Here is a 27,708-nt window from a genome sequence, read left to right on the forward strand (position 1 = left end):
TAATAACTCAACTTCTTAACATAAATTAATTCTTGATTATTTAATCTTACTTGTTTTATGGTTGCATCTAACATCTCGTTAGACTGCCTACGTACCCTAAACAGGGATCAAGCCATTCGTAGTTCACATTTCCAAAATTCAAACCAAATCCGAATATATTCATTCAATCCAACATATACCACAATTGTATTAATATTCAAACCACAGTAGTTAAGTCTCAAAAGCATAATTAGAATAACAAAATTCACATAAAAACACAATATTGGCTCCCTGACCGTGCCCCGCCGCACTCACTGCACCCGCCGCCCCGGCTCATCTGAAAATTTCAACTATTTTAAAAAATTACCAAATTTTACAAGAAAGTATATCTTAATACGAGGAATAACTATCATACCTGAGCCGAAGCCTAGTTCGAGCGGGAAGTGATCGGAAAAACCCATGAACCGCCGGAAACCCTAGAAATGGATATTCCTCAATTCGTCAAAATCGTAGCTCTGCCGCCCCAAATCTTGTTTGGGCATTGCTCTAGGCCTCAAGAGGAGTTGAACAAGGGTGGTGGTGGATGGTATCACCTGCAAAAACAGCGGAATTCCCGCCAACACCCATAAAATCCCGTTAAGGTGTTTCCCACCAAAATAAACCCAAATTTCTTCTAATTTTAGGTGTAAATGGAAGAGGGAATGCTAAGGAGTTGTTTCGAGGTAGTGGTTTGCCTTCATTTTCCGGAAAAATGATCGAATTTGGCCATGGTTCTCATCGGGTCACGCGGGTCAAGGGATGACCCGTTTTCCCCTCTCTTTTTTTTCCTTTCCTCCTTTCCCTCCTTTCCTTTCTCCCATTGGTCACCTTCCCCTCCTTCCTTCTTCCTTCCCTTCCTTTCTTTTCTTTCAATCTCAGCCGCCCATCATTTATTTTCCTTTCATCATAGCCACACATGTAGCACAACTTATTGCTCCAAATTTTTAGAGTCTTCTAAATGGAATTAAAATTACCAATATATCTTTGACTTTAGACGTTAATAACTTCTTCATTATAATTTCCGCTTGTTAATGATAAGTGTGGATAGAAATGTTAAAATGTATGGGCAACGATAAATGTGGTTGGAAATGTTAATATTTATGGAAGATATGGTGATTTGTTGAAAGGGGGAATGAAATTATAAACTATGGTTGTGGTTTGCCCGTTGTAATTAGATTGGTGGATGGAGATGAATGAAATTTGAGTTCATTTAATATAAATGATTTTCCAGCTGAGTTTTTTTTTTTCCGTTTGATGAAAAGAATTGACGGGAAAAGTTTACAATTACAAATTTGATTGGTTTAGTTGGCTATTGACGAATTATGGCATGAAATTATGATATTTTGTTAGCCACAACAATAGTCATGGCTTGGAATTTGACTTTAGATTTGTAAATGTTAGAGGAAATTATTGGACCACTATTAGTTAAAGGAGATTCATTGATGCTCCATTTTCCACACAATTTGTTGTCTCTTGACATGCCAAAGTACATTATGTGGTATCGTGACAAAAACTTTGCAACGCAAATCACTTCAGATTGACGGATGATAGAACCTCTTGTGCTGGTTATGTTATCTTCGAATTTCTTCCCTCTTTAACCAGCCCATAAACAAAAGATTACAAATTTTATAAATGTTCCAACAAAATCAAGTCTATTAAAAATTAATATTGTCATGTTCCTGGTCATAATAATATAATTAATTTACTTTAAAAAAAATCCAATTAATTATTATATAAATAAGGGTATTTTAGTCATCACATTGATATTCATTCCGATTTATGTGAATTAGTAAACTACACAAATGAAATCAATATTATTTTTATTCCGATTTCATAACATTCAAGTAAACAGATTCAACATGAATCTGATTCTGATTCCTCCCCAATTCAATTCTTCCTATTTTGATTATGGTCACTAAACAAGTCCTAAGAGCATTTCACGAAGTAAATGGAAACTACGCAAGTAGCACCACTTTTAGTACTCGTTGTCACTGTTTATATTTCATTTTGGGGATTGGGTGAAAATGAATCTACATATACAATATTTAGTTGGAGTACTGTTGATAGTTTTTTACTTGACGTTTGTAAGAGCAGTTCCACCCTTGTGGATTGCTCGGGGGACAGGCACCAGGAAAGGGCCCGAGGCCCAGTGGACAACCCTCCAGCCTTGGAGAGCCTGAGTGAGGGTGGGAGCCCGAGCACAAGGGGGTGGGTAATTGACAGGCCTGCAGCCCGATGGCCAGGCATTTTTTTATTTTTTTTGTGTCAGCTCAAGGGCCTGCAGCCCCATTTCCATGTTTTTTTCTATTTTATATTATTTAAACAAACAAAAGAAATTAATATTTTATTACCTATTGCCAGGGGGAGGGCTCCAAGGGTGGAGATGCAAAAGGTAGTTACTGTTCATTAATGGCAGTTACTATTCATTAAAGACAGTTACTGTTCAATAGGGTGGATTCAATAGTGAATTGCCAGGGGGGAGGGCTCCAAGGGTGGAGTTGCTCTAATAATATTATTGGACCACAGAAAATGGTCTGGATTTCTTACAGTTTAAACATCTTTAGTACTTGTCTGTATTTTTTTTATTCAACTAATTATGAGTAGTAGTTAAGCTGTAAAATTCACTTATACACATTTATCTTTATTTGTAAGTGAGAGGTTTTAGGTTCGAATATTGTACATGGAAAATTCGATACCAAATTAGATTACCCATTATGTGGCTTGACCGAACTCCTCCTCTCCTTAATGTAAAATAGATCGTTGTACTCAATAAAAAAAATATCTGTGAAATCTTTAATTAAACTACTATAGCCGATATACTTCCCATCCTTTAGAATATATTACTATTCCTTTTTGGATTTTGGTCACTTAACTAATATTCTCTTTTATCCTTTTCCCCTCTACAGAAGAGAACCCCTTAAAATGGTAATTACAGTTCATTAGCAAACAAAAAACTAAGTTTAACAGAAGAAGATAACCCCTATACCATTACTCTCAGCTATCTAAAATATCAAATTTCTTTCTAGAAAAAGCCTCACCATTTAAAGATGAAACGTAAAACTTGATATAAGTCTAATTTTATGAGCCAATCCCTTTAATTTAGGATTATTTTATTATTAATAATCCCTTTAATGATAAAATTTACTATAAAACTAAATTTTTTTCTTAATTATCTCTTTAATTATTTCTTCTTCATTTTGTTATTTTGTCTTCATTTTGTTATTTTGTCTTTCTTCCTACTTTGAACCTCATTTATAGATTTTTTTTTTAATTTTATAATCAGACTATATCACAGATTATTGTGTCTTAATTGTAAGTATATTATGTTTTTGTACCTTTTAGTTAGGTTTCATATCTTATTTATGAGCATAATATACATTCATATATTTGTTACTTGAGCTAGGATTGTACTTTTTGTAGGATTTATGTTAGCATAGTAGTTTTTTGTTAGAAGATATTAAATTGATTTATTGGAATTAGAAGGTGCATGAAACTGAAGTATGTGTAATATTTTTCAAAAATATAAAATGAGTATAAAATATAAAAAAACATTACTCGACTTAACCTATTAACATGTTGATTTTTTGGACCCAAATCTAAATGCCCTAAGATAAAATTGCCGGCCGAAAATCTCAAACATCAAAGTTACACACCACAACCGCCACTTAGTACTACAGTCTAGTGGTATTCTTCTTCATCTGTAAGTGAGAGGTCTTAGGTTCGATTCTCACCAAAAATAAATTTGAACCATGTTACTATTAACTCATTGTAAGGCAACCCACCCCCTCCCCATAATATCGCTAGTAAAAAAAAAAAAATTACACACCACAACCTAATTAATGCCATATCACCTTCATATGGCAACAATATTTTTTTTTGTTTTTTGAAGAGAGTAATAATAATATTACCATCCCTATCATTCATCCCAATTTTAAAATAAAAAAATGATACACATTGTACTTGGACAAAATCCTGCATCACTCAGTATCACGGTACAAACATGAGCAAATTGTACCAACCCCTTTTACAACATGCTAAAGAATTTAAACATCTTAATTCACCGAATGTAATTTGGTTTTTGCATCTTCACCCATCAAGTTTGGTCATAACAAAATTTTAACCGTGTGGAATGAACCCAAAGAAACCCAATTTGTTATTAAAGTGAAATTAGTACTCAACATAAGGCAGTAATGGTTATGAAAGTTCCCAAAAATTGGGACAATTTTTTGAAGGGTTTGTATTTATGGCCACCTTAATTGACCTGTCACAACCCCTAATTACATATGTTTACCTTGCTTTAAAACAAAATCTCCACAATAAAATCCAAGTCGGACACAACTCCTACCAAACGAGAGAAATTTCAGTGAACACTAACTAACAAAACCAAAGAAGCACACAAAAGGAGGTGGAGAGAGAGACACACACAGGGAAAGTTTAGAGAGAGAGAGAGAAGGGTCGCCTGCCGCTTCGGTTTATTATGACGACTTTTATGACCCGCTCCCTCCTCATCTCCTCCTCATCGATCCTCTTCGTTTCTCATTGATTCCATTTCTCTGCTCACCCTCTTTCCTCCCAGATTCTGCCTTCTCACACCCTCATCGGGTCGTCTTCTTCTGTGGGGTTTTAGCTGTTGGGGGTTGGATCATGAAGGAATTGAATACGGATCTATTCGACCCGAGAACTACGCTGATGGAACCCGACTTTTCGCGGGCCGTGACGCCGTTGGCCGACGCTGACGGCGACGATTTCGCCTTCGCCTTTAACGACAGTAACTTCTCCGACCGACAGCTTCGGATCGAGATCATGGGTGACACACCCGAGTCCAGACCCGATTCCGAGGCTTGCACCAGTATCGCTGATTGGGCCCTCCACCGGAAGCGGCGGAGAGAAGACATCAAGAAGGAAAACAGTACGTTCTCTTTTTATTTTTCAATTTGAGTTTTGAATTTTGAATTTTTATGGGCTTTGTTTGGTTTCCGAGAAATTAGGGAAAGTTTGAACATTTGGGGTTTTAGGGTTTCGAATTGGGGGTTACTTTGAAACATTTTGTTGCTTGTTCAGCTGAAAAGCTTAGAAATTTGGTGTTTATTTATCATAGAAGTGAAATTCGTATTTTGATATTGCTTATCCCCTAATAATTGTGCTTAAAATTCAAATGTAATCATTTGGGCAACTTTTGATTGGTTCCGCTTCTCAGTTGATTTGTTTTTCCCTTGATTGTTTGGGATTGTGATTTCTGTTATCTGGGTATTCATCAGTCACATGCATGGTTCTCACTTCCCATACATTTTATTCATGCACATGATGTGGTGTTATGGTAATGTTGGTTAATGTTTTAAATTTTGTTCAGTTCTGGATCTCGCCGAATGCCCCGAGGAGCAAATCTTGAATGACAACCAGCCTGATATGGATGATTGCGAGGGCTGTGAAAATCAAGATGAGGAACCAGTTGCAATGGTTGAAGAGTCACCTTCAGGTATCTGAATGTGTCTTAAGTGATGTTAGCAAAGCACATAAGATCATGGCTTTACTGGATCTGGATCTGTCCCATATGCATATTCCTCTGTGTCCTAGAGCTCTATAGGAAGTCATATAAATAAAATAATTACTGCTTAAACATAATTCTTTTTATCTGTTGTGTCTGTGAGGGTTCTGAGTTAGAATGTGTAAATTTATGAGAATAATGTTATCTGAGTGAAACCCTGATACTATCAGTATGAGTCCTTAGAACTTCATTATGTCATATCCTTGTCTTGCCTTGAGTCATGTTTATGGTCGTATTAAGTGATCTGCTTTGTAATTCCTAATTTTATAGTGGTGTCGTGTTTTAAGTGCTCTAAGCTTGAATGGATATTCTTATAGGGGATGAAGCTGCAAACAGCAATGACTCAGACTGGGGAATGGATTGTTCTACAGTTGTGAGAGTTAAAACATTGCACATTAGCTCTCCAATTTTGGCAGCCAAGAGTCCTTTTTTCTATAAGGTAATTGTCCTCTGGTTCTATATATTCCTTTTTTTTTTTTTGCTTGTTATCATCAGAGGATGGTTTTTCTCATTTTTGTCCTTTTGTATTATTATGCAGCTCTTTTCAAATGGGATGAGGGAGTCTGAACAGCGACATGTAACCTTGCGAATCAGTGCGTCTGGTAAGAAAAAATATTAGAAGCTTACTGTTCCTGAAATGTTTGCTTCCATGGAAACTATTAGTTTACAAGTTTGATCGTGAAGAAGTTACCTGACAAGTATTGTTTTGTTTCGCCGAGTGCAGAAGAAGCTGCCCTCATGGAGCTCCTAAATTTTATGTACAGCAATACCTTATCCACCACCACAGCTCCTGCTCTACTGGACGTGTTGATGGCTGCTGACAAATTTGAGGTAGCTTCATGCATGAGGTATTGCAGCCGGCTACTGAGGAATATGCCCATGACACCTGAATCTGCGTTGCTTTATCTAGAGCTTCCTTCTAGTGTTTTAATGGCTGAAGCAGTCCAGGCGTTGACTGATGCTGCAAAGCAGTACCTCGCTGTCCGTTACAAGGACATAAGCAAGTAAATTTCCGTGTGACTCGCAGTTGGACTTGATCTGACTAAATTCTTGTTCGTTAAAGTTGTTTCAAATTTTAGGAGATATATTTCTTACAGTCGGTTCTTTCAACCAGGTTTTTTGAAGAGGTGATGGCCTTACCCCTAGCTGGAATAGAGGCAATTATATCCAGTGATGAACTCCAGGTTGCATCAGAGGATGCTGTGTATGACTTTGTGTTGAAATGGTCTAGGACTCACTACCCTAAGTTGGAGGAAAGGCGAGAAATCTTGGGTGCTCGACTTGCACGCTACATTCGCTTCCCATACATGACTTGTCGAAAGCTGAAAAAGGTCTTAACCTGTAATGATTTTGACCACGAAGCTGCATCCAAGCTTGTCCTTGAGTCTCTTTTCTTCAAGGCCGAGGCTCCGCACAGGCAGCGAATTCTGGCAGCAGAAGAGTCTGCTACCTTGAATCGTCGGTTTGTGGAGCGGGCATACAAGTATCGCCCTGTTAAGGTGGTGGAATTTGATCTTCCCAGACAGCAGTGTGTGGTGTACCTGGACTTGAAGCGAGAGGAGTGTGCAAATTTATTCCCATCCGGACGGGTATATTCTCAGGCATTCCACTTGGGTGGGCAAGGGTTCTTCCTCTCTGCGCATTGCAACATGGACCAGCAGAGTTCTTTCCATTGTTTTGGGCTGTTTTTGGGGATGCAGGAAAAAGGGTCAGTGAGTTTTGCAGTGGACTACGAATTTGCAGCGAGATCAAAGCCGACTGAGGAATTCATTAGCAAATACAAAGGCAACTACACATTTACAGGGGGCAAGGCAGTAGGGTACCGTAACTTATTTGCCATACCATGGACTTCATTCACGGCCGAGGATAGTCCTTTCTTCATAAATGGCGTCCTTCATCTTCGAGCGGAGCTTACCATCAAACACTGACTTCTGTGTTCAGCCGATTGTCGAAGCAGTAGTTTGATTATCTACCCCCGCGACCATTTTCATTTTGTTTGTATGTGTTTGCGTTTTACCATCCTTGTCCAAACTTGGAGAAGGCATTGTAATAACTAGACACGATGTAGCGCTCTCCGTTTGGGGGCTTAAACATGAAAGGTCTAATGGCTGTACCATACTTGGAAAGGTCTAATAGCTCAGTTTTTATTGGCCATGGTTGTTTCATTTCGTATGGTATTGGCCGTGGCTGACTCTATTTTCTTCCGGTGTGGGTGCTTATGGTTTTGGTGGTGTTTTGAGTGGTTGTGACTTGGAACTTTTGGATTAAAGAAAACCACAAAGATCAAATTTGATAGAAACATGACGGAATCATATCGTCTTTGATAAAAGTAATAAATAAGCTAGTGATTTGTCAAAAAGAATTTTAACGAAAAGCTCCTGGTACTGTTTACTTTAATGAAAAATCACACTTTTACACTAAAAAGTCAATCCTGGTACTATTAACTTTACCCTTTATTTTGTCCTTATCATTAAAACTCAAAGTTTTCAAGCCCTTTTCATTAGTTTTCCTTTTGTCAAATTCTTTACTCCATATTGTTCCATTAATCTTGGGCGTTAGCGACACAAGAACACAATCGCATCCCTTAACTTTTTTATTTTTTGAAGAAACGATATTATCTACACTAAGAGGTTGGGAGAGTGAACTAAGCCTTACACGACTAGCCATAATAATGTGGTAATCTCGTCCATTAACTTTGCAACACAAATTTTACATGGTTGTAGAAGTCCAAGTCACTTATGAATCCGATTGTTGTATCCACCTTGGTCCTTGAATGAATTGACGAACAAAAATGAAATTAACCCCTCTTTTCATTTAGATATTAATTTTTATATTTTTCTGCTCATGAGGTTGTAACTTGTAAGTAACATTCTTTCAAAGTGAACTCTCAATCTGTAAGTTGATCGATTTAATTAGATGATCCCTTGATCGACACCTCCCCTGATTACAATAAACTTGGATTAACTAACTTGTCATCAAGCCTATGTGTTGATGCAATTCTTGAACTTCTGAAATGAAAACTTTGACACATAGTTGGTAAGGTTGTGTGTCATATTAGCATTAAACATGTTTCTCAAGCTTCCATTACTAATTCTTTATGTGAGCAATCTTTATGCACGTTAGACAGAGATTCAAAATTTTCTTGCCCAATAAGACCATGGTTATTAGTGAGTTCATCAAAATAGAACAAGTACGTGTCCATAATTTCTTAAAAAATGTGATATCTGATACATTGTATTGTGCCAAATACAATAAGGCACATACTTCACTAAGATAGGTTCTTCTAGACCAAGTATCGATCATCATTTAACTTACGATGATGAATGATCTTAGTATCTAAATATTGGTTAATCATTTGTGTGCTCAACCAATGATCTTCATCCATAATCCTATTGATGGATAAGAATCACATTGGCGTATTACTCAATATGCAGCTTGAGACAATATTTGTCTTTCAATACTTTATGATCTTCCTAAACTCCTCACCACTTGACGTGGAAGAAACTCAATCTAATATCAACTAATGATCTTCTACCATAAACCTTCCAGGGCTTGCTTTTAAATCCTTCAGAGATTTTCTACACTTTAGACATTGTACTTTAGGAATTTAAATAGAGCTGATTCTATGTGTACTTCAAAGAATTACTTATGGACAAATGCTTCGAGCACATGTTATTGTCAAAAAGGTCTAATGAGTTGGTTGTTCAAGACTCTTTGGCTTTCAGTGTTCAATGTGCGAGTTATGTATCCAACATGAGCCAAAGTCTACTTGCTCGAACTCGCCAAGTTGAATCATTAACCGCTGAAGTGGTGAGTCTTAGACAAGAGATTAGAGGACCCAAGCACGAGAATAAAGAGTTGCACAGACTTGCAACTAATTACTTGGCTAACATGAGAAGAAAGCTTGACCAATTGCAAGAATCCCAAAGTCGATTCAAAATGACCACCAGAGGTCATGGCTAGATTCCGAAGGCACTCGGTGCCTCTCTCTCCAGGAGTTTTGTCAAATACTCGGGCTTTACACGACCAACCTTCGTGAAAGCTCCATTATTGTAGCTATAACTCATGTATATGCACATGTATAGAAAAATTTCCTCTCCTTTATTGAACTTATTATCATTTATTTATATATGCTTGAAATTTCTGGTTCAACTTGATAGATATATTGATCATGAAAACTTCTAATTTTGACTAAAATGTACAAATGAGCTTTTAAGTCAAAATCAAATTATACAATCAATGATTGAGAGCCTCAAGTCATCCTACGAGGTCTCTCCTAATATCATCCGCTTAATTATATGAATTCTTTGGCATTTGGAATCCATGAAAGGCATTACATGCCCAAGATCTCGATAGTAACCAAATCGAGTTTTGATAAGTTCACCATTTTCTTATTCCAAAAAAAAAAATAAGGGTATGAGAGAACTTCTGATAATCAATTCATTCCATATAAATATATGTCCACTCAAAGTGTTAGAACTTCAAGTTTGCAACATTATTTATATTTTGAACTTCGTGTCAAAATATTATACATATGTACATGAAGTTTGTTGATGCACAAAATCAGTGAAGACTTTGGTACAACAGAAAGTGTTAAGTTTGTGACATTCACTAAATTGCTCTGGTCACTAGTGTGGATAAGTATGTAAATGGATAGGGACAGGGAAGCAAACACAAGATGTGCGTGGTTCACCCAAATTGGCTACGTCCACGGAGTAGAGAAGTTCTCATTAATTGTGAAGGGTTTACACAAGTACATAAGTTCAAGCTTTCCTTTAGTGAGTACTAATGAATGATTTAGTACAAATGACATTAGGAAATATTGTAAGAGAATGATCTCTATTTATAGAAGAGAGTTTCTAGTTTCATTCTGACATTGACACATGTTGTGTTGTGATTGGCTTCTGATGTTGACACGTGTCGCGCTATGATTGGCTTCTGATGTCGACACGTGTCGTGCTGTGATTGGCCTCCTGGTTAGAAGGAAACTCTTCTGAATCCTTAACGGTATAACGTTGACTGGTGCTTAGTAGTTTCGGGATTGGTCAAGTATGGTACAAACAGTGCTCCCCTAAGTTCCTGAGTGAGGGAAGCTTCTCGGTTGGGGACTTGCAAGATCCAAGCCATTGAGTAATCACGAAACTTCTAAGTACCGAAATGTGATATCATTTTCACTTGCCTTATCAGTCTCATATGTAGATGTGGCATCTTCTCTGAAAGTACTTTTCCTCCATCCAAGGTGATATCTTTAACCGATGAAGATGCACAAGGTAATGTATCAATTTCACTTGAAGCTTACTTGTAGTTTCGGGCTTGGTCAAGTGCGATACAAACCCTATAGTAGGAGTACCCCAAGTCGCCGAGCTAGGAGATTTACCGAAGGAGGTAACAGATAAGGTAAGCAATCAGACTTCCAAGCAAGCAACCTAGATCGGAGGTTCAACTTCGGCTTCCGGTTGATTGTTCTCCTTCTCCTTGTGTCATAAACAGCAGCAAGGATAAGGAAAAGCAAATGGAGAAGAGATGATATGAGATACTTTTGCTTTTGAAGAAGTAACTTTCCACAGATTTATTCTTGAACTGGGCTGAAGGGTTTTCTATTTTCTAGTTTCCTCTGGAGTATAAGGCCGACTCAAGAATTTGAGGGTCAAAACAAGTCCATCAAATCTAGAGTACGTTCAACCCTGATGATATGGGATACTTTTGTTGTTGACAAAGTAGTAGATGTATTGGCACGTGTTCTGTTACGCTTATCTCCACATGCTTCCTTGTATCCTTCTCACTTGCCCTATTTGTTCCACAGGCAGATGTGGTATATTCTCTGGAAGCATAAAATGTTGAAGATGAGTACTCGAGAGCAATGCCATGTAAGTAATCAGGCAAGGGGTTCCAGGCAGTCAGTTCTTGACTGGAAGCTTGATTCCAAGTGCTGACTGATTGCTTTCTTTCTCCTTGTCTTGTAGGTAAGAACAAGGCCAAAGGAAAAGATAGGGAAAAAGCATGATATGGGATACTCTTGCTTTTAACCTTGATGATATGAAATACTCGTGCTCTGGTGTGGCTTGTTTGCAGAGGTATTATCGGGGGAAAAGAAGCTGAGTATTTCGAGAGACTCTGCTGAGAGTGCCATTTCGGATGTGAAGAAAAGTTGAGCATTTTTTTTATTTACAGGTCTGCCTGGTTGTGGAGGATGATGGTCGACATATATAGGAATTGTCCCAAAAGCGAGTGGTAACGCTGTTCATTTACCCTTCTCGGTCATAGCAATGTAATGAGAGCTGCAAGATTCACATGTTTTAACTTTGTCAGAGCACTTTGAAAAAGTGGTCTGTGGTATCTGAAAAGCTGATGTTGCGTGTGAAGATTGCAAATAAGCTTTATCCAAGGAAATTTGGCTCTCGAAGTTCAGAGAGTAGTGCCTTTTCAATTTTTGAACAAGCAATCCTATCGGGGACCTAGCTCTCGAGATTCGGAGAATGATGTCTCTTCAATTTTTGAGAAAGCAATCATGTTGGGAGTCTGTCTTTCGAGATTCGGAGAGTTGTGCCTCTTCGACTTTTGAGAAAGTAATCCTGTTGGGAGTCTGGCTCTTGAGATTCTGAGGGCGGTGCCTCTTCGATTTTTGAGCAAGCAATCTTGTTGGGAGTGTTTTCTCGAATGTGAGTAAAGGTTGGGCATTTTTGCCAATCTGCCTTGCCACGAAGCACGGAGGTTGACACACACAGGGACTTTCCAGTTATCAAGCAATGGTGTTGTTTCTTTACCCTTGTGGGTAATGGTAAGGTAGCTGGACCTTCAAAATTTATGTGTCTAAACTTTGCCAGAGATCTTTGGCAAAGTTATCTGTGGTACCCGAGGAGCTGATGTTACGTGTGGGGATTGTCGACATATTTTACTCAGGAAAATCTGCTTCTCGAAATCCAGAGAGTGGTGCCTCTTTGATTTTTGAACCAACGCCCTGTTGCCCTTTCTTTTATAGGGGCACCAATTGTGTGCAAGAAATACGTTCAGAGAGTTATTGCTTGCAGGAATTTCCCCCCTTATTTTTGTACTTCAGAGATTTATTACACCTCATTTCTCCTTCATCATTTCTGAGAATGTCTGGCGCATCTGACCGTCGTTTTGACTTGAACTTTGGTGAAGAGGCAGCCATGCCTTCTCAAGACAACATATGGCACTCATCCTTCTTATCACATACTAGTCCTCTTACCATTGGGGACTTTGTGATGAAGAATGATATGACCGCTGCGGTGGTGGCCAGGAACCTTCTCATTCCCAAAGATAACATACTACTTTCCAAATGGTCTGATGAGTTAGCTGTTAAGGATTCTCTGGCTCTCAGTGTTCAGTGTGTAGGTTCTGTGTCTAATATGGCCCAACTCCTATTTGCTCGAACCCGCCAAGTTGAATCATTGGCGGTTGAAGTGATAAGTCTCAAACAAGAGATCAGAGGGCTCAAGCATGAGAATAAACAGTTGCACAGGCTTGCACATAACTATGCTACAAACATGAAGAGGAAACTCGACTAGCTGCAGGAATCTGATGGTCAAATTTTACTTGATCATCAGAGGTTTGTGGGTTTGTTCCGAAGGCATTTATTGCCTTCGTCTTCTGGGGCTGTACCGCATAATAAAGCTCCAAATGATCAACCTTCGGTGCCTCCTCCTTCTGTGGTTCTGCCTAGTACTGAGGCTCTGAATAATCACCCTCGGGTGCCTCTTCTTTCTAAGGCTCTGCCGACTGCTGAGACTTCTCCTGAGTAACCTTTGTGAAGGCTCCCTCTTGTTTGTTTATTTTGATTCATGTATATGTACATATTTGTAACTTATCGGAGATATCAATAAACAAGCTTTGCTTCATTTCAACGTATTGTGTTAAATATACCAAGGCCTTCTTCACTAAGTTCTTTGAATTTTTTCTTTTGTTGAAGCTTTGAGACTTGAAAAATCCAAGTTACTGAGTGGTCGTGATACTTGCGAGTATCAAGGTGCAGTAGTATATGGTAGGAGTCCCCCCAAGTCTCCGGTTGAGGGAGTTGACGAATGAGGCATTTCCTTTCTAAGTGGTAGCCCAAAACTCCTCATTCATATATATTTGTTATGAAAGTTGTTAGGCCCAAAGAAGAGGAGGCCTAGGCAATTTTTTTTTTTTTGAATTTTCGAATTTCCGAAAATATATATATATATATATTTTAAGCTTTGTAGGTTAAGTTTTGAGGTTGAAGCTTTGTTGGGTACCATGAATTGATTTTGCTTCACACTATCTTGATCAAGATAGTGTGAAGCTTTTGTAGGTGAAGCTTTTGTGGTGGGTGAAGCTTTTGTGGTGGGTGAAGCTTTTATGGGTGAAGTTTTTGGGGGTGAAGCTTTTGTGTTGAAGCTTTGTAGGTAAAGCTTTGGAGTTAAAGCTTTGTAGGTGAAGTTTTGGAGCTGAAGCTTTTGTTAAGTACCATGAATTGATTTTGCTTCACACTATCTTGATCAAGATAGTGTGAAGCTTTTGAGAATTTGTAGTTGTCCTCCATTGATGAAGCTTTTGAGAATTTGTAGTTGTCCTCCATTGATGAAGCTTTTGTTGGTGAAGCTTTTGTTGGTGAAGCTTTTGCTGGCGAAGCTTTTGTGGTGAAGCTTTGTTGGATACCATGAATTGATTTTGCTTCACACTATCTTGATCAAGATAGTGTGAAGCTTTTAAGAATTTGTAGTTGTCCTCCATTGATGAAGCTTTGTTGAATTTCCCATTTTTTTTTTTGGGAAACTAGAAATTTGAAAATGTGGGAGAGACAACATATACAAATTTTGCTTCCACACTGTTGAGCAAGAGATTGTGATGCAAGCCACACCTTGTAGCAGTCGAAGGTTTGGATGAACCATATAAATTGAATTTTCTTTGAACAGTCTTGATCAAGAGTGTGTGAAGCTTTCTACGAGTTGTAGTTGCCCTTCATTGATGAAGCTTTTGTTGGCACCATAAGTTGGTTTTGCTTCACACTGTCTTGATCAAGAGTGTGTGAAGCTTTTGAGAATTGTGGTTGAACTCCTTTGATGAAGCTCTTGTTGGCACCATAAATTGGTTTTGCTTCACACTGTCTTGATCAAGAGTGTGTGAAGCTTTTGAGAATTGTGGTTGCCCTCCATTGATGAAGCTCTTGTTGGCACCATAAATTGGTTTTGCTTCACATTGTCTTGATTAAGAGTGTGAAGTTTTTGAGAATTGTGGTTGAACTCTTTTGATGAAGCTCTTGTTGGCACCATAAATTGGTTTTGCTTCACACTGTTTAGATCAAGAGTGTGTGAAGCTTTTGAGAATTATGGTTGCTCTCCATTGATGAAGCTCTTATTGGCACCATAAATTGGTTTTGCTTCACATTGTCTTGATCAAGAGTGTGTGAAGCTTTTGAGAATTGTGGTTGCCGTCCATTGATGAAGCTCTTGTTAGCACCATAAATTGGTTTTGCTTCACACTGTCTTGATCAAGAGTGTGTGAAGATTTCTACGAGTTGTAGTGTTTGCATTGTTACAGAGGAAAAATGTCTGAAGCAGATGCAAAATGGCTGAATAGCTTGATCTTCGTATGCCATACACTGAAGTTGTTGTTGGCTTGCAATAAGACTTTGTTGGTGACTATAATTCTTGTTGGGAATAAGTGCTCCCTTAGTTGAGTTGTCAAGTTTAAGGGTTTTTTATTATTTGTGAATGTTATGAGTTCACATGTACAAGTTGTACCACTCATCTTCTGGTAGGTGGAATGAATGGTGAATTGCTTTCATCACTTGGTTGGTGGTACGAAGGTAAGTTCCTTCATCACCTTTCATCACATTTCATCACCTGGTTGGTGGCACGAAGATGAGTTCCTTCTTCACCTGGTTGGTGGCATGAATGGTAAGTTGCCAAATGATATTAGAGTACGGGTTGTACATTTCATCACCTGGTTGGTGGTATAAAGATGAGTTCCTTCTTCACCTGGTTGGTGGCATGAGTGGCAAGTTGCCAAATGATATTAGAGTACGAGTTGTACATTTCATCACCTGGTTGGTGGCATGAAGATGAGTTCCTTCTTCACATTTCATCACCTGGTTGGTGAGAATCAAGGTATAAAATATCGATGATATCGGAAATATCGATAGTCCAAAAACACGGATATATTGATGGAAATATCGGGATATTATCGATATCGATAAAAATAATATGGAAACCATGGAAATTGTAAGAAAAACTTAGAAATTTTTATTGAAACTTTGCAGGATGTTTATTTAGTTAATTATTTATTAGTTTATCATAAAAAATTGGAAGGAAATGCATTGCATGATGAATTTAACTGATTTAAGTTGATTATATAGCGAGCTGGCAAACATTGTGAGTGTAGAAATTATGTAGTAATTAATGAAAGAAGTTTAAACACCATAATCATTTATATATAATGAATTAGTATAATATTTTACACTTTATACATTGCATGGTAAGATACATGAATTAGGACACAATTGCCCATATGTATTGGATTAATAAACAATTTTAATTTTTGTTGTTCACATAGGAAAGTTAAGGAAGCAGACAAATAAATAAAAAAGAGACTGGGCAGGTAAAAGATGAGAAAAAGCAGAGTAAAAAAAAGTGGGAATATTCGTCAAATGAGACACACAAACCCATAGGCTTATTCATTTCACAAAAATTCCGTCTTCCAAAACGCACAAAAATAGGTCCCCCACTCCCTACCCTCCTCCTCCTCCCTCCACATTACCCACCCCTCCCCACCCTCTATATCCATCGCCACCCTCCTCCTCCTCCCTCCACATTACCCACCCCTTTCTCTCCACACACCCCCACAGCTCATACAATTTGGGCTTTGGGTTTTCTGATTACCCAACAAATCTTCCCAAAATTACTTTAAAACCTCCGATTGTAAGCGATCGATAGGAAGATTCAAACTGGTGGGTTGTAATCGTTCGATGAAGAGAGCATCATCGGGGGACTATTCGATTCGGTGGGGAAAGGATGAGGTGAATCTGTCGCTCTCGCTTTTCTCGATTCGGTTTTACGAGAAGATGAACTACATTCGGTGGGGTTTTCCCTAAATTTCCCTACTTTGGATATGTAATTCTTGTTAGATCTTGAAGCTTTTTGTGTAAATTAAGGTAATTTTTGAATCATTATGCACTGTAATTCCATAATTTGATATATTGGAATTTGGGTTTGCTTCAACTTCGTGTTTGTTTCTGGGGATTTGGGGGAATTTCGGCGATGGTGATTGTGATTGGCGGTCCGGAGGATTCGATTGGCAAATACGAACGGTGTCGTGCGTGAGCAAGCAATGGCACAAGACGGCGGAGGACGAGCGGCTCTGGGAGCTGATATGCACCAGGCACTGGGCCAACATCGGCTGCGGCAACTAACAACTGAGATCTGTGGTCCTCGCACTCGGCGGATTCTGACGGCTCCACTCCCTCTCCACCGTTCAGTAAGCCCTCTCCGCCTCTTCTAGCTCCGATCCTTCTTCTTCCTCGTCGGGCGTGTCCTCTTCGCAAAAATATCGCGAAAATATAAAAAATATCGCGATATTATCGATAATATCGAAAATATCACGATATTTTGACGATAATTAAGTGGATATATGTAAAAATATCGTTATCTAAAAAAAACGATATTATCGGCGAAATATCGCCGATAATATCGATATTTTAATCCTTGGTGAGAAAAAGGGCAAGGTGTTGAGGCACATTGTAACAAGTGTCGAATGACACAAAGTATGTTGAACCCTTTTGAAGCATAGTTGGCTTATGTATGAATGTGTTAGAATGTATGATTGAACGAATATACTGTGAAGCTGTTCGTTTAGTTGTATAGTCTTGTTGACATATACTTAGACTTTCTTTCATGTTGGAAACATTCATGTGGAAGCTTTGAACCTGAGTGTTTCATTGCTAGGAATGTAAGAGGATTAGGACCGAGTTGTCTAAATCACCTCTTTATTGAATTCATGCTAAATAGTCTTCGTTACATAGGATGCCGAACGGCTGGAGTTTAACACTTGTACAATGTGAGTTTACTTGTAATAGTACTTCAAGTGATCAGCGTTCCATGAATGACCAAGGGTCTTGCCATCGGAGCTTCTAAGCTTGTAGGAGCCAGGGCGACTGATGCTAATAACTTCAAACGGTCCATCCCAGTTTGGACTAAGTGTTCCTTCACTCGGGACTCTGTCACATAGTAATCTTTTCTTCAATACCCAGTCCCTCACTTTGAAAGAACAAGGTTTGACCCTTGAGCCATAGTAGTTGGAGATGCGCTGCTTGTAGGCGACATTCTTCAAGTGAGCCTGGTTTCTGTGTTCCTCGACTAGATCTAAGTTGAGGGTAAGTTGTTTGTCATTTTCGCTTTACACGTAGTTTAGGACTCGGAATGTTGCTTGCTCAAGCTCAACTGGGACAACTGCCTTTGTACCAAAGGCAAGTGAGAATGCGGTTTCTCCTGTTAATGTCTGATACGAAGTGCGGTATGACCAAAGAACTTGGGGTACAAATTCTGGCCAACAACCTTTAGCCTCGTCCAAGCTGGTTTTCAAAGTTCGCTTGATTATTTTGTTGATGGCTTCAACTTGTCCATTAGACTGGGGATGAGCTGGGGAGGCAAAACATAAGTTGATGTTGAACTTAGAGCAGAACATCCTGAACTTATTGTTGTCGAACTGTTGCCTGTTGTTAGTGTATCGCATTGGGAATGCCAAATCTACAAAGGATGTTCTTCCATAGGAAATCTTCTATTTTTGCCTCAGTAATGGTTGCCAAGGGTTCTACTTCAACCCACTTTATGAAGTAGTCAACTACAATGATTGCATAGCGGACCTTACCCTTCCCTGTAAACTCCTTCATGTATTTTCCGAAAAATAATTTCCGCCTCCGCGGGCGTAAGGCATTCTATCATTTGGGAGGGTGCCATGCGCAAGGAATTTATAAATCGGGGTAATCCAACCATCCCCTTGTTGTAAGTTGTACACTTCCGCTGCCATGGTGCTTGGTGCTGCCAACAATTGGACCTGAATTTTTCTCCCAATTTTGTCTTCCATTGCTGAGGCGAGGCCAACCAAAGCGTCTGCATGATTGTTTGCCGCTCGAGGAATTTGGGTGATCTATTAATGGAAGTGCTTGAGCAACAATTGTGTTTGTGCTAGATATGCTGCCATTGAGCTATCCTTAGCGTCAAAGTTGTTGGTGACTTGGTTAACCATCAATTGGGAGTCACTGAGAAGGCTTCATATTCGGCCTCATTGTTCAACGCCTTTAATTTGAAATTAAGAGCATACTTCATTGCCACTTTGTTAGGGGTCATAAGGACTAGTCCTGCTCCACAACCTTATTGGTTGGACGAGCCATCAACATATAAACTCCATGCTGGGGCTGTTGGTTTTATTTTCTAAGCTTCCGAGGGTAATGAAACCACTTCTCTAGGCGTAGAAACAATGTCAACATGATATGTGAAGTTGGCGATGAAGTCTACCACTGCTTGGCCCTTCTCAGCTGGCTTTGGTTAGTATGAGATGTCAAACTCACCCAATGTTATCGCCCATTTGATCATTCGCCTCGAAGTGTCAGGACTTTGGAGTATTTGTCGAAGAGGATGATTGGTAAGCACGATGATTCTTGGAAGTAAGGGTGAAGTTTTCGAGCAGACATAACCAATGCTAGAGCCAATTTCTCAATGTTAGAGTATCATGTCTCTGCATCTTGTAAGGCCTTGCTAGCATAGTAGACATGCCGTTTAACATTACCATTCTTTCGAATGAGAACGAAACTTACTGCTGAAGTCGATACCGATAGATAGATAATGAGAGTGTCACGGCTTTACTCATGTAGTCATTGAGGTTCTTGAATGCCTCGGCACATTCATCAGTTCATGTATTGTACTTCTTACTTCCCTTAAGTGCTTTAAAGAAATGAGCACATCTGTCTGTGGCCTTGGAGATGAACCTAGTTAAGGTTGCTACTTTGCTAGTAAGGCTCTGGATGTCTTTTGAAGTTACCGGTTCCTTCATGTCAAGGATTGCTTTGATCTTCTCGGGATTAGCCTTATGAAGGAAATTTTGTGAAAAACATGTTCATTTGAGCAACATCTATAGCATGCAATTAACAAATTAAAGGCGGAATCATGCTTGCATGCACTCAAAACAAAACATTACCCATTAAATTCAAAGCCTAGTAGTTAGGTGAACCAAGACTCAACTCAAAACAGAGTGAGTTGAGAAATTATACCTTTGTTGATTCCTCTTTGCATAAGCAAAGGATAATCACCCAAGAGATAGGGCCTTCATTCCTTGTTTCTTAGATCCATGGATTTGGATGGAAGAATAGGTTTCTCCAAGTTCTCAAAATTGAGAATCTCTAAGTCTCCACACCAAGGTAAGATTTTAGGAAGAAATGAGTGACCTAGAGGAAGTAAGATTACTAGCTATTTTCCTCTAGGGTGGCCGGCCTCTTTAGAGAGAAAAGGGAGTTTGTGTTCTCATCTTTTCTCCAAAAGAAACCCCCAATGGATTTTGGCTATAAAGTCATATTTATACCTACATTCATTGGAGTGGCAAACTTGTAATTAAGTCCAAAATCCACTCCTTTATCTATATGGCCGGCCATAGGGTTTCATTGGGCTTTTTAGGCCTTTGTGAATTATTTGTCATTAAGTTGTCATACAACTTAAGTCAATGGGCTTGACATTCGAAGCCCATTGGGCCTTGAGGCCCAAAACTTAACCGTGGTCTTTTAACGAACTTTATTCGTTTGATTAATTAACATATTAATTAATCCTTGCCATAAATAATTAAACCATTTAATTATCCTTACTCATTCCCTTTGTTTCTTCAATCTCTACCTTACACGGTGTACGATCCATTAGGTTCCTTTTAGCGAGGCAGTGGGCGATTAGAACTCTTTCAAATCGATTGTGAATTGAAACTTACTTTCAATTCTCCCTTTAGTGATTATACACGTTTAGGGTTTCCACAAACCATGAGTGACACCTAGCAGTATGTCATGGTTACCCAAGCTAATCAGAAGAGGTGGAGAACCTATTCAATTTAGGATTACAATGCAATACGGTCTTTCTCTAATACAATACTCTTGACTACATTGTTTGGTTTGATAGTTTATTCATGTCTACTATCCAATGTGATTCATTTACTTATATGATTACCTTGAATGTGATTTGGAATGACTTCCTAAATCTCATTCATACTCTGGCCAGAGATTCTTAATCATGTCATAGAGTATTCTCCCTCAAACGGTTTGAAGGTTAGAGATCCCTTGTTGCGCATTCACTTGCCTCCATGGCTAAGTGGCTTAACCCCAACTATGTCGTGGACACCCGCGAATGGAGTGACTTTGACATAATCAAAGATCAAGGACCTAACCACAAGACAACTATGATGCCTCAGGTCAAAGAACTACTTTGTATTATCCCAACCATGAGTTCTCATGTGACATGAGTATGAGAACTCTTCGTTGATCATGTTCAGTGAACTCATTCCTTATTGAGCACCTACGTACTTGTCTTGGTGTCAGTCACACCAATGACTCGAGACCAGTCACTCTCACTAAGAGAAGACATAACACATACTGATCTTAACGGACTGTCAATGCCCAATTGGCAATCCTATGATCAGGAACGTTTAGGATATGTATACGAAAGAGAATGGTCTCATGAATCTAACTTCTTTAAATTACATTCTCCTAATTACATATTCCTTAGACTCATCGTTTAAGCATATAACATTTATATGAGACAGCTTAAAACAATAATTTATGCCCTTGATATTAAATTAGATTAGTTTAACATGTGAAATGTTCGTAAAGTATCATCATATGATTGGTTTTAGGGCACATTTCCAACACCTTAATGCCTCGTTGGCTTATCATGAAGCCTAAGAATTTTCCAGAGCCTACGCCGAAGGCACATTTGTTAGGGTTCAACCTTATTCGATACCTCTTCATAATGGTGAAAGTTTCAGATAGGTTGGTGATGTGTTGGTCAGCATGTTTGCTCTTGATTAGCATATCATCAACGTAAACTTCCATACTCTTCTCAATCTGGTCGGCGGACATTAAATTGACTAGTCTCTAATAAGTTACTCCTACATTCTTTAGGCCGAAGAGCATGACTTTATAGCAATATAGTCCCCTGTCAGTAATGAAGGCTGTGTGTTCTTGGTCCAGAGGGTTCATGAGGATTTGGTTGTATCCTGAGTAAGCATCCATGAAGCTCAAGAGTTCACACCCTGCCGTAAAGTCTATAAGTCTGTCAATGAGGGGAAGAGGAAAGCTATCATTCGGGCACCCTTTATTTAAGTAGGTGTAGTTGACACACATTCTCCACAAGACCTTTTGGAGCAGGAAACTTTCTTTGGTCGGATTTTTCTTAACAAGGACCACATTTGCTACCCATGTTGGGTAATTGACTTCGCGGATGAAGCCTATGCCTTTGAGTTTTTCAACTTTTACCTTTATTGCTTCGTATCGTTCAGCGTTATAAGATCTTCGCTTCTGTCTCATTGGCTTGGTCTTGGGGTCAATACTCAAGCGATGACATATGATATCGGGAGAGATGCCTGGCATGTCCTTGTATGACCAGGCAAAGACCTCAGTGTTCTCTTGCAAAAAAAAAAGATCAATGCCAACCGAATGGGTGGTGACAAGGTGGTGCCAATCTTCATTATGCGATCTGGATAATCTTTTGAGATAGAAACCTTCTCCAACTCTTCAGCAGGTTGTGCTTGTTGGGTGAAAAAGTTGTCTCAAGGATCGTCAAGTTGACTGTTGCCACCGTGAAGATCCAAGTTGGCTTCATCTAGGCTGATCTTTATGACTTTGTCATATATAGAAAGGGTTTCCTTGCGCACAGACAGGTGTTATTGCTTGACCGAAGTGTTGTAACATGACCGTGCACTAACTTGATCTCCTCTGATGTAACCATTGCCATAGGGGGTTGGAAATTTCATCAACAACATATGTGTGGATACCATGGCCTTGAGATCATTGATGCCCGTGCGTCCAAAGATGACATTGTATGTCGTTGGGCAATCAACCACCAGGAAGTTAGTGGTAATGGTAGCTATGTAAGGGCCTATACCAATGGTGAAAGGTAAGTGTATGCTTCCTAAAGGTTGCACGATATCACCGGAGAAGCTTATCAGAGGAGAAATCGAGCGATCGAGCAAGTGTTCAGCTACATTAAGTGCCCTGAAAGCTTCACCAAACATGATATTGACCGAAGCCCCCGTGTCTACCAGGATTCGTCGTACTTCAAAGTTGGCTATGTGAGCTTCCATGATCAGTGGGTCATTGTGAGGGTATATGATACCTCTTTCTTCCTCAGGGTAGAAACATATTGGATCCAGTTAGGCTTTTGACACTTGCCTCCCTTGATGTCTTTCACGTGAAACACTTGGTGACCATGCCTTAAAGCTTGTTCGTTGTTTTTCATGGCTCTGTTAGAAGATTCAGATATGGGTGTGCCGCCGCTTATGGAATATATCATATTCACTTGGCGTTGGTTACGGTTATCCCTTGAAGGGTGAAGGAGGAATTGATCAATTTTTCCTTCACGCGCCAAGGCTTCAATATGATCACGAAGGGTGATACACTTCTTGCCGTCATGGCCATTATGCTCGTGGTAGCAGCAAAACGTGCTCGTGTTCTTTGTGGGCTTGTAACCTGATTGCCTCGGCATTGGCTTCAGTATCAGGTGTGTTATGCCGGGGTAAATGGCCACGCATGTGGCGTTCAAAGGTGTGCATATCTCATACCTCAAGGTAGGGCCTGTCCTAACACGTGCTTGGCCCATTGTGTTGACTGCCTGGGGACAGACATTATCATGGTGATACCCTTGGTTATTGCGATAGTGTCCCTTACTCCTTTTACTAAAATGAGACTGGTGAGGATGAAAATCTTTACTTTTGCCCTGAGATTGATATGTTTGTTGACTTGGCAAAGTATTAAGTAAGGCAGGGGGAGGCACCGCTGCCATTTGGAAGGTTGAGGTCTTCTCATTTGGGTGGGTCTGGCTTCTACTCCCTACTTGCTGATAAGGGATGGTTGTTGGGGGTTTCTCTTTGTTGCGAAAATTAACTTAACACACAAATTAAACCCTCTTTTGACAATTGTAGTATATGTATAAGTAGGGATCGTTCTAGGCCGGGGATTAGGAGGGATTGCTAATTGACTCTAAACTGACTCAAAGACACAAAAACAAACTTAAAAGGGTTAGGATAGATTCGAAAGACTCAAAATTAGTTCACAAGACACAAAATAAGCTAAGAACACTCAAAACTGTCTAAAAACACCAACTAGGCAGTTTCTGACACTAACCACATTTTTGGACAAAAATAAAGTTTGGGCTTGACTCAAAACACTTAAAACACAAACAAAACAAGTTTAAAACAATTTGAAACAAGAAAGTAACGGGGGGTTGTATTTTGGACGAACTTAGAATAACAAAACAAATTGTAACTTAAAAACAGGTTTGAAAACAAATTTAGGAAATTAGATGGATGATGGGATAGCTAGAGGCTTTTTCTCCATACATGACATGTATGCAAACAACTCGATTTCCAGTTACTACTTCATTGAATTATGAACGACAATGCCCCAAATTAACCGTGACATCACTAGTTAACTCTCAGATTTTCCTTGTTTTATTGGATTGGATGACATCATTCGACAACCCAAAACATTCTTCAAAAGTTCCCTACATGACATCATAATAGAGATACAATCAAAGATCATTACGTTTAATGAAAATCATAAGCATTGACAAAACACTTGCAACTATGACATCATGTCACTCATGCTAGGAATTAAACTTAACGCGATCGTTTATAAGCGACCTCCACTACTTGTAAATATAAGTTTGTAATGATTATGTGAAACTTTCTTATATTCTAGCAATGGATTTATGCATGCCAATTAAGTGTCGACCCTTAATCAACAAATACAAATAAGTTATCAATCAAATAGTTAAGCCAATTGCATTCACGATTCAAGAACTCATAACTGGAATTTATCAAATCATATTGCACACATAATCATGACTTTGAAATCACCCCTAGCCAAGAGGGGTTTAGCCACTCATGTTCATAACAAAACAAAAGAAAATGAATTTAAACATTGTAAGTATAAAACGAATTACCCTCGAATGCTTTAACAATCAAGCTTGAACATCCAAGAGTTCTTCCTTCTTTCTTCACTCACGGCACAAGGTTTGGTGTAAGGTTTGGGTGGTGAGTTGTATGGAAGAATGGCCGAATGTGTTTGTGATGTAGTGTAGTGTTGAAATGGTGATGAATGATCTAACCAAATCTGAACTCTATGGCTGTTACACACACTTCCTTTTATAGAGGAAGTGCATGGCATTTGTAGGAGAAAATGGAGTGGTGTGTGCAGCAATTATTCAATGAAGTGGTGCTAGAATGATTCAAAGGTGAAAGTGAGTAATGATGCACGGCATGGGGGGTTAAAGTGAGGGATGGTGCATCAATGATTCAATGGTTTGGACAAGAATATTATGAGTGGAATGGTGCAGAAATCTGGTGCATGAAGGGGACAAGGGTGATGATGCACGACATGGATGGAAAGGTGAAGGAATGGTGCATCAATGAGTGCAAGGAGTGGATAAGAATGAGTGCATGGCATGGGCAAGGAAAGTGATGAAATGGTGCAGCAATCTGGTAGGGAACATGGATGAGTGTGCATGGCATGGGGAAGAAAAGGTGAGGGATGGTGCATCAATGAGTGCAAGGAGTGGACACGAATATTATGCATGGTAGACAAAGGAAATGAAGTGGAATGTTGCTGCAACAATTGAACATGGATGGAGTGCACGGCATGGGTGGATTTCTGCACTCTTTGCCTTGTGTTCCAGCTCATTTCCACATGTCTTAGCTGGTAGACAACTTTCACACACATGTTTTGCATCATTTCATCTTGCAAACACCAACTTTTGGCCACTTTACACCTCTTCACACATGCACCTGCTACTAGATACTTTCACACACATGCTATGCATCATTTCAGCTTGCAATTATGTTTTTAGTTGCTGGAAATGTGAATACAACTTGTAAAGCAATCCAACAAATGGCATCTTTTACTTCTTTTCCTTTCAAATTGTTCCTTAAGTGTATGTATCTGCACACTTCCACACTTCAACTTCATTATTCAGATTTTTGCATATGTTGAAACCCTTTTGAAAACACGAAAAACGTCCATCCAACTTGCTCCATATGCATGCAATCCATTTTAGCCCAAAATTGCTCCAAAATGCACCAAAATGCACTTTCTTGCCAACTTTGTTATTAGGACCTACAAACACACGAAAATAGCTTAAAATACATAATTAACTAAGAAATAACAACACAAATGCATGAGAACAAGCTAACTCAGTCGCATAAATATGCTCCTATCACTCTTGGTATATCCTTGCCTCGGCGGAGGCATGGTTATAAGCCTACGCCATCACCTCAGAATAAGTCTTCCAAGTGTTGGCATTGATCATGTACTCAAAGAAACAGTCACGTAGGCTTACTGTGAAGGCTTTGAGGGCAGTCTTGTGGTCTGCCTCGGCACAACGGGAATACTCATGGCTGAAGCGGCCAGTATACATACGTAATGACTCGTCTGGCTTCCGGTGAATAGTGTACAAGTCATCCGCAGAGTGTAAGCGATTGATCTGGAAAATGTGTTGAGAAATAAACAGTTTCCTCAAATGAGTCTATAGTCTTAGGTGGAAAATGGCAATACCAGTTTAGAGTTCCACCAGAGAGGGTGGAGGGGAAAAGAAGACATCGTTCTTCGTCGGTGTGCATCCGGTATGCCATGGTGGACTCAAAGAGGTTTCAATCGGGTCCTCATTTCCAGTATAGAGTTGCAAGCCAAGCTTTTGCTTTGTCTTTGCTTAGAGGGGGGTGTCGAGGATCCTCTTTGTAAGAGGGCCAGGCCTAGGTTAGTTCCAATCAGGTATCTCAGCTTGTCATTCGGCCTTCAACTTATTTACTTCCTTAAGGAGTTATAGGAAAAGAGGGTCCTAAGTGGAGTCATGTACCACTGGAGCTTTCTTTCGTAAATCTTCATCTCCTCTTGGAAGTAGGAAGGTTTGATCAAGAGCATGTGATTTTTCCCTGGACTCGCCGTACTGACTTCCAAGGTATATCTGTCGGAACATCTATAAGTCCCCTATACTTTCGTGTTTCTCTATGACTTGTTGGACCTTCCCCAAATTGGTAGCCGGCCTGGGACATGGGAGGGGATCGAGTCTTTCAGAGACCCTTGGGTCATTGATCTTCGAGCTTACCTGGATGGGATTGTCTCGACGTTGCTTTAGGAAGTCTCAACAGTCGTGAAAGATAGTTTTCGATCCTTCCACTTCTTCTGTAAGAAGGTGCCTTCCTCCACGCCTCTTGCTTCGGGTTGAAGCAGCTAGGTTGAGAGAAGTCTCATGTTGGTCGCCATTTCGATGGGTAGCTCGCTCCTCAACAGGAATACCCATGTCAAGAGCAAATAACCATCTGTGTTGGGGGGCACCCAGTTGATGGTTGACTTCCACAAAGGTGATGAGCTCGTGTGTTTTAGTATATCTAGCCTCGTGGAGCATCTCAAAGACCTTTTCATACTGCTCTTGGAGGATCTCATTCTTCATCGCTATCTTGTTGTTCTGAGCCTCCAGCTCATCGACTTTAGCCTGAAGATCAAACTTCTTTTGTTCCTTCTTTCATTGCTTCGCACCAGGTGCAAGAGGGGTGTCATTCTGTGAGTTATGGCTTCCTTCGCTCCCCATGTTGGAAAGGGATGCCTGGTAAAAAAAGAGTGTACGAATGGTGGAAACCAGCTTAACAAAGATGAAGAAAGTGGGAATAAGTGTCGTTCCCACATACGGCGCCAAATGTTGATGCACAAAATCAGTGAGGACTTTGGTACAACAGAAAGTGTTAAGTTTGTGACCTTCGCTAGATTGCTCCGGTCACTAGTGTGGATAAGTATGTAAATGGATATGGACAGGGAAGCAAACACAAGATGTACGTGGTTCACCCAGATTGGCTACGTCCACAGAGTAGATAAGTTCTCATTAATTGTGAAGGGTTTACATAAGTACATAGGTTCAAGCTCTCCTTTA

At 39.5% G+C, this 27,708-nt stretch overlaps 1 protein-coding gene across 1 annotated transcript; it reads left to right on the plus strand.

Annotated features, from left to right (window-relative positions):
• The first annotated feature begins 4,376 nt into the window (after positions 1-4,376).
• LOC126630810 (BTB/POZ domain-containing protein POB1-like) lies at positions 4,377-7,717 on the plus strand. Its single transcript, XM_050301014.1, has 6 exons — positions 4,377-4,927; positions 5,369-5,494; positions 5,881-6,002; positions 6,102-6,165; positions 6,288-6,567; positions 6,678-7,717. Exons 1-6 carry the CDS (start codon positions 4,663-4,665, stop codon positions 7,489-7,491), a joined length of 1,671 nt encoding a protein of 556 aa, XP_050156971.1. The 5' UTR covers positions 4,377-4,662; the 3' UTR covers positions 7,492-7,717.
• Positions 7,718-27,708: the final 19,991 nt, after the last annotated feature.

The sequence above is a fragment of the Malus sylvestris genome, chromosome 7 (assembly GCF_916048215.2).
Source record: "Malus sylvestris chromosome 7, drMalSylv7.2, whole genome shotgun sequence".
Lineage (NCBI taxonomy): Eukaryota > Viridiplantae > Streptophyta > Magnoliopsida > Rosales > Rosaceae > Malus > Malus sylvestris.

Coding starts and splice junctions, on each gene's coding strand:
- LOC126630810 (XM_050301014.1), top strand. CDS start 4,663: ATGAAGGAATTGAATACGGATCTATTCGACCCGAGAACTACGCTGATG. Junction 4,928..5,368: donor AGACATCAAGAAGGAAAACA/GTACGTTCTCTT, acceptor AATTTTGTTCAG/TTCTGGATCTCGCCGAATGC. Junction 6,003..6,101: donor AGAGTCCTTTTTTCTATAAG/GTAATTGTCCTC, acceptor ATTATTATGCAG/CTCTTTTCAAATGGGATGAG.